Source organism: Panthera onca, chromosome C2 (assembly GCF_046562875.1).
Source record: "Panthera onca isolate mPanOnc1 chromosome C2, mPanOnc1 haplotype 2, whole genome shotgun sequence".
Classification (NCBI taxonomy): domain Eukaryota; kingdom Metazoa; phylum Chordata; class Mammalia; order Carnivora; family Felidae; genus Panthera; species Panthera onca.
Genome location: NC_138347.1, coordinates 46,152,573 through 46,162,954, shown reverse-complemented (window position 1 = coordinate 46,162,954; position 10,382 = coordinate 46,152,573). Strand labels below are relative to the sequence as shown.

Sequence of the window (10,382 nt, the reverse complement as noted above, 5' to 3'; positions counted from 1 at the left end):
TCTAGATTTAAACATAAGATTCAAACTCGGAGCATTGTTTTTATATATTATGCTCCCTCATTCTGGCATGAGTGCCTTGTGGATTCCCCTGCTAACTCTTATGCTTCTAGTCCCGTATCAATGCCATCTCCTCTAGGAAGTTCTCTCCGATTTTCCTCCATTATTACCATAAAGTAGACTTGAGCAGTATCTCCTTTACACCAGCTCTATTCCTTGTACTTCTTTTATGGCACTTTCATTCTCTAGTACAGTCAACATTTTTACAAATGTATTTCTTCTCTAGACTCAGTTCTTTGAAAACAATAGTTGTGGTTAAGTTTATTTATTAGACATTTATTAAGTTTTCTTGAACAAATACATGAATGATTGAATGAACTAATAAATTGGCATAAGTAATAAAGATTATAGCTGCAAGAAGCAACTGATTGGGATGGTCAAGCTTCTTAGAACTCTAAAGGCCATACTTTAGAAATGAAAGATGAAAAAGGCTTTCCATTTGAGAAAGAAGGGAGTTATAGGAGCAAAGTCATAGAAACAAGTAAATTATCTATTCAATGCAAGAATGCAGAATATTTGCTTGGTTACTGTATGTATGTCCACACTCTGCTAAGGACTGTAGACTCTATTATGTAGGCAGAAAGGAAGTACTAGGAGATTTTAGTCAGAGATAAGACATGATAGAAAACAGTGTCTTGTATTTCAGTTTTTCCTCACTGAAAAGGTGATTGCTGTGGGACTTTTACACTACACACAGATAGAAACCTGGGCACATATATGAAGCAACTGTTTAAGACAGCAGACAACAGGCAGCACACCACCACTGTGGTGCAGAACATATGCAGTATGCATATGCAGCCCTGTAATGTTCAGGTAAATGCTAGTCTAGATGTTGCTATGAAAGTATTTTGCAGATGTAATTCACTTTTGCTCAGCTGACTTTTAGTAAAGAAGATTACTCTCAATAATGTGAATGAGCCTCATCCAGTCAGTTGAAGCCCTTAAGAACAAAAACAGGCTTCCTGGAGATAAAGAAATTCTTCTTCAAGACTATAATATAGAAATACTGCCTGAGTGTCCAGCATGCCAGCCTGCCCTGTGAATTTCAGACTTGACAATCCCCACAATTATGTAAGCCAGTTCCTTAAAATAAATTACTTGGTTGGGTCTGCTTCTCTGGGGAACTCTGACTGATGTATGTGATTAGTTGATTTTTTTCAAGAGTACCAGTGTAATTCAATGGGAGAAAAGAGAATCTTTCTAAAAAATAGGACTTTTAAACATGGAGATTAGATAGATGATAGATAGATAGATAGATAGATAGATAGATATAAACCTCAACATTAACTCACTCCCTAAACAAAAAGTAAATTGGAATAACTCTTACAGCTAAACGTTAAAACTAAAACTTCTAGGAAAAAAACACAGAACAAAATCTCCCTGGCCTTAGAGTAAGGCAAAGGTTCTCCAATAAAACAATATGCAGTGGCCACTTAAAAAATTGATATATAGGGGGAACCTGGGTGGCTCAGTCAGTTGAGCATCTGACTCTTGATATTGGCTTAGGTTATGATCCCAGGGTTGTGGGATCGAGCCCCGTGTCAAGCTCCCTCTTGAGTGTGGAGCCTGCTTAAGAGTCTTTCTCATTCTCCCTCTGCCCCTCTCCCCCGCTTGAACTCTCTCTCTCCAAAAAAATAAATAAATAAAGTAAATAAAATAAAAAAATAAAAAACTATATATGGGATTTTAACAGTGGAAACTTTTATAGCATTAAGAATGTTAACTGGAATTAAATATTAACTATGGCATCGTAATATTAACTGATATAATATTAACTGTTTGTTAAACATTATTTTACCCTCATTTCCACACTGATGCTGAAATTCAGAATTTGTTGGTTCACGTATAAACCTAAATTAAAATGTAAATTATCTGGACCTTAATACTCTGGATGAAGAGATACTTGGGAAATTGTCCTTAAACTCTCTAATTTGTATAATACATCTGGAAATGGCCTGATGAGAAGAAAAGGTAATTTTAGCTTAGTAAAAATTCCACATACAGTTGATTGCTTCTATTCACCTTCTACAAAAATTTTAAGTAATAATGAATAGTGGGGAAAAAGGATGATATAGGACCTGGTGTTTGTTGCACTTTTAGTATGTCTATTATTGTCCATCAATATTGTAGAAGTTGGTGTATTAAAAAGTATAAGAACCATTAATTTACAGTCAATTAATTTATAACAAGGGAGCCAAGAATATTCAATAGGAGGAGGATAGTCTCCTCATGTTGGGAAAACTGGACATCCATGTGCAAAAGAATGAAACAAGACCACTGTCTTATGCCATACACAAAAATTAGCTCAAAACAGAATAAAGACTTGAATGTAAGACCTGAGACCATAAAACTCCTAGAAGAAAACATAGAGGGTCAGCACCTTGATGTCAGTCTTAGCAATGACTTTTTGGAGTTGACTACAATAGCAAAGGTGATAAGCAAAAGCAAAGATATTTGCAAATCATATACCTGGTAAGGGATTAATATCCAAAATATATTTTAAAAGCTCATGTAACTCAATAGCAAAAAAAAAAAAAAAAAAAAAATCCAAACAATCCAATTTAAAAATGGGCAGAGAACATAAACACTTATCCAAAGAAGACATACAAATGGCCAATACCTACATGAAAAGATGCTCAGCATCACTGATCATCAGAAATGCAAATCAAGGCCACAGGCAATATCATGTCAGACCTATTGGAATCGCTATTATCCAAAAAACAAGTGTTGGTGAAGATGTGGAGGAAAAAGAATGCTTTGTGCACTTTTGGTGGAAATGTAAATTAGTGCAACCACTACAGAAAACATAAGTATGGAGGTTCCTTAAAAAAAAAAAAAAAAAAAATCGCAAGTAGAACTACCATATGATCCAGGAATTTCACTCGTGGGTATGTGTCTGAAGGGAGTGAAATCTCTGTTTCAAAGAGATAGCTTCACCCTCACGTCCATTGCAGCGCTATTTACAATAGCCAAGACATGAAAAAAACAGATGTTCATCAACAGATAAATTGATAAAGAAATTGTGATATATATATACACACACACACATATATATATATATATATATTTTCCAGAGACTCCAATTATTTATATATATAATAAAACAATGTTCAGCCATAAAAAAAAAAATCAGGAAATCTTGACATTTGTGACAACATGGATGGACCTTGAGGGCATTATGCTAAGTGAAATAAATGAGAGTAAAAGAGATATATGATCTCACATATATATGGCATCTAAAAGACAAACCAAAAAGAAATGGAGGACAGATTGGTGATACCAAAGGCTGGGGCTGAGGGATGGACAGAACGAGTGAAGTGAGGCAAAAGGTATAAACTTCTACTTATAAAATAAAGAAGTCCTGGGCTGTGGTGTACAGCCTGGTGACTGTAGCTAACAATATTCTATTATATAGTTGAAAGTTGCTAAGAAAGTATAGCTTAAAAATTGCCACCACAAGAAAAAGTTTGTAACTATATGTGGTAGTGGATGTTAAAGAAGCTTATAGTGGTAATTATTTCTCATATATATATATACATATATATATAATATTTCTCATATATATATACATATATATATATAATCATGCTGTACATATAAAACTAACACAATGTTATAAGTCAATTATACCTCAATAAAAAAATGATATATCTCAAATGATTTTTTTAAGTATAGAAAACCTTCATCCCTCTTTCCTATCTTTATATCTCAGCAACCTGACAAAGGTGTCCCCCACTTTACTAAGCCACCACCTGTGGATATTCCTATACATACTCTTTTCATTTAATGAGTAAGCTCTGTTGAACTGTCTCATTCTGGGAGACATTTCTTTGGCATTCTTCCTATACAGTGGTTATCTCAAGTTTTATAATTATCTGCTGTCTTTCCACGAAGGGAACTATTTCCACCAGAGCCTAATAATAGATCTGCACTTAGATTTCAAAAGGGCTCTTCCTTAGTGCGCATCAAGTACTTTACAATATCCTGAATGGATGCTATTTGTGTGATACTGTTGATATTTGCAAGACTCCAATTACATAACAGACACCTCTGAAACCACTTGTGACTTGGGACGATATGATTTCACAGAGATTGTTTGAGCTCAGTTTATAACTCTCTAAAGCTTGTTTTTTCTCCCCACGCCATTAAAATTCAGATTTCTTTCAGTAACTCAATATAGGGATTAATAAAATGCTCAAGTACAGAATACACATTCACCAACATGTAAATTGCCCTCTTCTTATCTAGAGGTTCTGAAAAGACTGTAATTTATTCCATACTATCTGTAAAATGTCTATTGTGGTCCTAGTTCAAATTATTCTCCCAAATTTTATGGATCAGTCAAGGCCTTATATTTGAGCTGGATAGATTAACCATTTCAGATTAGTCATATGTGTAACCGCAATTTTTAATTCCTAGGTGTCTTCCTTTTCTCAGAGATAAATTATGATAGAATGTATTTTCAAAGTAATGAACTAGTATCCTCTTCATAGGGATTAAATCTATATCTTATCTAATCAAGGTACATGGCTACACTGGAGTGATTAATTATCTCAAACATATATTGGAGCCTTTGTCAAATGAAAGAAAATTTTGATTTTCAAAGTTCTTCTGAAATTAGAATAAAAACATAAATCTGGGATGCCTAGGTGGCTCACTCGGTTGGGTGTCTGACTCTTGATTTTGGCTCAGGTCATGATCTCGCAGTTTGTGGGATCGAGCTCCATGTTGGACTCTATACTGACCATGCAGAGCCTGCTTGGTATTCTTTCCCTTTCTCTCTCTTCCCACCCCCACTTCTCTCTCTCAGAATAAATAAACGTTAAAAAACTCATAAATCCTTGGCCAACTCTATAGTAGCATACCAATCACCTTTAGCTCACTGGACCTCTTATCAGTAGAAGTATTATTATCAGTAGAACTAAATTATTTAGACCTCAGTAGTCATAGTAAGTCATAGTAAGTCTTCATTAACTCTTTTTTCTCAGATGCCAGATAGGACCTTTATATAATTGGTCAATCAGGGATTAAAGTCCCTATTTCTACCATCTCTTAAAGCAGAAATGCATTATTGTCCTCCAAGGATTTGGTATTGTTTAATATTCACTACAGAGGAGAGTTTTCACAATTCTAAAGATTCTGTTTGTGTGGCAAATTAGAAATGGATGGAGGCAGACTTGACCTGATTAGATATTAGCAAGCAATGGTGAAGTTCTCTGGTCTCACAACATATCAAATTGAATAAAACATTCAGATAGAGGTGACATTTCTACAGGCTCTTCTTACAGTCACATACTTCAATATGTAATTTAATATAACTCTGGTACCTATTACCACAGCATCATGTTATCCTCAAAGTTTTATCTTTGACCCTCCAATGTTGCCCTCTCTGTCTCTTGCTGATATCATCATGTATTGCGTTCCAGTTTCTGGTGATACCAGAAAACTCTGTTCACCATCTCAAAGCCATTCAACTTAGACCAATCATTAATCTTTAGATTTCCCTGACGATATTTTGCAAGTAGACTTCAATTCTCTTATTCTACTGCCTTAACAAATAGAGTATTCCTGCACCTTACTCACTCACTTTATTTTACCAGTACCCTTTGACATATTCCAAACAGGACTAAATACAACAACTCTATATGGTTCTTTTTAGCAAGGTAAGTGTGGTTGCCCAAAGTGCCAGGTGTTTTCCATCTCCCAACCAGAAATTACTGTCAAATTTTATATAGCGCCTTTGCCAATTTCTTTCTTTTTCATCCAACTTTCATGAGGCACCAGAATACTTCCATGTGGCTATACCATCATTGATTATTCCTTTTCTTTTGAAAAGCACAACACTTTCTTCTGTCACTGAGATCCAGGAAAAGGAGCTTGCTAACAAGTTTGCCATAACTGTCTGTATAGCGTTTTGTTCTCCTACAAGATTATGTAAGGGTACCAAGCATAATGAACTGTCCTTATCATTGAATTTCTCTAAAGTTTGCATTAGAGGCATTTTTCATGATATTATTGTTTATCTATATAGAATCTAAGTTACCTGAATTTGGAACATATTTACTACCATTTATTTATAATTAGGTGAAAAAATTGAGTGGGTAGCCTTTTCAATGTAAGATTATTAGATTTCTACCTTAACCGTGGTAGTATCATTATTTGGAATGAAAAATGTATACTAAAGTCCATAGTAGTCAGGCCATTTAATTCTCTCCATTCAAACTCAATGGATTCTCTACCATTGAAATCCCAACCCCCTTGATCATGTAGTCTGAGTATCTATACCAACAAAAACTCGTCAGGTTTCTAGTGTTTATTTGTTTGAAAGATGTCCCAATTACTTAACAGTACCCTGTCATTTCCATGGTTACCTGGTCTTGTTCTTCTCTCTCATGGACAGTGAGTATGTTGACTTCTAGCTAAATATAATATCTGCCAAGTAAAAAACTTCATGACTCATCTTCTATTCCATTTTATGAATACTATTGATAACCAACAAGCAATGTTTCTAGCCATTTTCCCTACTTGCCTTTGTTTATTAACCCATTCTGCTAAATCCTAGATATTTGAAACTTTATAACCTAAATTCCATTGATAAGATTTATACCCCATAATTTGCCTCAAAAAACTTCCACTATCTCAAACCAGGGATTAGTTTGTGGATATCCTAGCACCAAATCTCAAAAGAACTTCTCTACCCATCCTTCTTCACAAGGGCCATTGAATAAGACCACTGTAGTAAATTTCAAATGTAGAATGACAGTCAAATTCACAAGATGCAATAGGCTTACAGTATTTATTTACCCAAGTTTATTGCCCAAGTTCATTTAGCTTTAAGCAAGAATATGGAACAAGTAAAGCAGCAGCATGCATAGCAGCAACATGACAGAAGCTTTGGCTACCCCGAGAGTTTCCAAAGCTTCATTTACTGAATGCAAACTGATCTAAGTATAGATCACTCAGCACAGGGAACGTGCAAGGTTGACAGTCTCTCAGCTTAAGTAACTTGCTTGTAACCTAGCACCTAGATGGATGTTTGCCTCAAGTCCATTTTTTAGTGCAGTTGCATTCCATAAAATACAGTCTATACAGTAAACAATCTTGATATACTTGACATGCCTCATGTACAACATACTTAGAAACATTTTGGATCAGCAATCAGTTCATACCAACCTCAGCAAGAACCTAATTTATCCCAAGTCAATGCATCTATTGAGTTTGCATTGCAAGAGTGTATAAATGTCAGTTCCTTAGAAGGTCCTCCAACTGGAGTAAAAGATTACAGTTCAGTTCTTAACCCTTTATTTCCAAGATAATACAACATAATACCTGGGATATTATTGAAAATAATCTTGATAAAATCATCTGTTACTTGTGCACTTATAAAGATAGTAAGAGTGTAAATATCATAGCACATAGTTGCCTTTGCAGATACTTCAAGCAAAACATGTATCATCTACGTTCATTAAGAAATAAGTATATTTCATTTACATAAATAATAAATAGTACTTAGGGATTACTTTAAAAAGACCAATAGTAAATTCTAGAAAAGAGGTTTTACTTTAAAAGAAAATAAAAATGTTAAACAGACTTAGTTTACAGTGTTTGCAAAATGAGTCACAAAAACTGTGGAATTGCTGAAAACTGCCTTATAAGTACAGGTGGCTTTTAAAGAGAATAAACTTAATCATCTGGAATATTTTTAAAAGAAATTTTTGTCACTGGGGACCAACCAGAATTAGTCTTAAGACCATACAAACACATTGACTTTTTCCAATAATGCATGAGAAATAAATTTAAGTGATAGGAGATATTTATCATATGCCTACATTTTTAGATAATACTTTTAGTCTATTTGTTGGAACTATTGACAAGATCTAATGTGTTTTAAAAACACTAGAACAACAGGCATATTTTCATTCTTCAACTTAATTCTTATTTTCAATAATGGCTTTTCCTAAGTGAATGTGCTCAAAAAAGAAAAAAAAACCAGATTGTTCAAGGAATATAATTGTTTTGCCAAAAGAAGAGTTGAATCACTTATGTCTATAAAAGTCTAAAATAAATTTAAAAATATATATGCTTTAAGTGATCATGTCCCTGAATTGGACGTAAATCAGTAGGAGAGAATTCACTGACACAGTTTTCACCCATATCTACATCCTAAGTGAGGTTCTTGTCTCTGATCCAGGCTCCTTGCCTCTGCCCAGTCAGCTTCTACTAAAACTGATAGGAAAGTAATGCAACCACAAGGCTAATCTCTGAAATTGCTTTTTATTGCACTCAAATATTCCTAAGCTTATAAATTGTTGAATATCATGCTATATGTAGTATCCCTGATACTGTATGTGGAGTTATAGCTATGGAGTTATAACTATGAGCTGTAAGTAACTTTGTTACTTCATTCTTTAACTCATGCCAGCTTCCATTTTCTTCCTGATATCTGCAAATTTCTGTAGAACTTTTCATTTTGCCAAGAAGCAGAATTTTACTTTATCAGTCGACCAGAGTTACTGGGTATGGCAGAAAACAACAAAGCCTTATTAATTTGCAGGTCCAGAGCAATGGGCTGGGCTCACTCATGAACTAAATGACGAATTCTATATGCCAATTTTCTGTAACTATCTGGAATTTTGGAAGGCCCTAGAAAACAACTAATTTGCAAAAGCTAAATGTTCAGATAAAAATAAAGCGCAATGTGTCTAAGTAAGATAATTATATAGGTAATGTCCCCAACTGGACCCATATCCAAGAAAGCATAATCGGAAGCTGGGATGCTTCACACAGAGCTTATGGAGTCCCCTGACCATTAGCCTTCTGGTGAAATGGCAGAGTCGTGACTTATCTATAGGACTTGGGGCTTTTATCAGCAGAAGGTAAAACAGAAACATTTTGAAAATTGTCTGGCCACTATTTATTTCTTCATTATTCTTCTCAAGGCACCTATAACCTCTTTGTTCCTCAAGCTGTAAATAAAAGGATTTAGCAGAGGAATTATTATTGTGTAAAATAAAGAATAAATTTTATCATGATCTTCAGTGTAGCCAGACCCAGGACGCACATACATGAAGAAGAGAGTGCCATAGAACAAGGAAACAGAGAGCAGGTGGGCGCTGCACGTGGAGAAGGCTTTGCTCCTGCCCTTTTCAGACTTCTTTTTCAGGATGGCAAAGAGGACACGGGTATAAGACACCATGATGGTCGTAAAAGTGAAGACTTGTACAAAGGCCGAAAAGACTAAAACCAGAAGTGTATTAACTGTAGGATCAGTGCAAGAAATTTTGAAAAGTTGTATAATTTCACAGTAGAAACAATGTATTTCATTGGACCTGCAGAATGTTAATCTAAATAACAAACCCACATGAATTGCTGAATGTAGAAAACCAATAAAATATGAAACGCCAATGAACTGAGTACAGAGGTTATTGGACATCATGACTGGATAAAGCAAAGGGTTGCAAATGGCTACATAGCGGTCATAGGCCATCACTACCAGGAGGAAGCACTCTGTGGTGGCACTGGAACCAAAAATGTAAAACTGAGCCAGACAGTCAGAAAGAGATATCGCATGATTCTTGGATAAAAAATTTACAAGCATCCTGGGAGTTACAGAGGATGAAGTACAGGCATCTGCAAAGGCCAAACTGCCGAGGAATAAGTACATGGGGTTGTGAAGGTGGGTGTCCTTCCAGATGAGAGCAACCAGACCAAGGTTGCCCACCATGGTGGTGAGATAGATGACCAAGAACACCAGGAACAGGGGGACCTGCAGCCCTGGAAGATCTGTAAGTCCCATGAGAACAAACTCCGTCACCTGTGTCTTATTTTCTTCTGCCATAGAAGAAAATGACCTGGCCAGTCAGTAAAATAAAAGAATTAAGTGTGGAAACAGTCACAAAAGAATCATAAAAAGCAGTGTAGTTTTTGTGTAACTAATATATTTGTAAGAGATCCTCTCATTTAATTAGTAATTTTGTTTATTTTTACCTTTGTCTACTTTTATATACATGCAGAAATTTCCATAATAAAAATGATAATTGATTATTCGCCTAAAGTAACAAGTAAACTTAATGAAAATCCTTTTCAATCTAACAGAGGTTTTAAGAACTATATATGGATAATAGAAATGAAGTTTATAGCACTGGGTTTTCTGGAATAAGAGTAGAGGTAGAAATGAGGGAAGCACAAGAGAGAGAAAGAGAGAAATCAAAGTAAAAGTTCTGGGGTGGCTGGGTAGCTCATTCAGGTGGTGCAACTCGTAATTTCAGCTCAGATTATGATCTCATGGTTGGTGGGTTTGAGCCCCACCTCAGGCTCTGAGCTGA

General features: G+C 35.2%; 1 protein-coding gene across 1 annotated transcript; it reads right to left on the bottom strand.

Annotated features, from left to right (window-relative positions):
• Positions 1-8,971: 8,971 nt before the first annotated feature.
• LOC132683809 (olfactory receptor 5AC1-like) lies at positions 8,972-9,895 on the bottom strand. The gene has a single exon (XM_060640197.1). The coding sequence runs from the start codon at positions 9,893-9,895 to the stop codon at positions 8,972-8,974; it is 924 nt and encodes a 307-aa protein (XP_060496180.1).
• Between the last annotated feature and the right edge of the window lie 487 nt (positions 9,896-10,382).

Coding starts and splice junctions, on each gene's coding strand:
- LOC132683809 (XM_060640197.1), bottom strand. CDS start 9,895: ATGGCAGAAGAAAATAAGACACAGGTGACGGAGTTTGTTCTCATGGGA.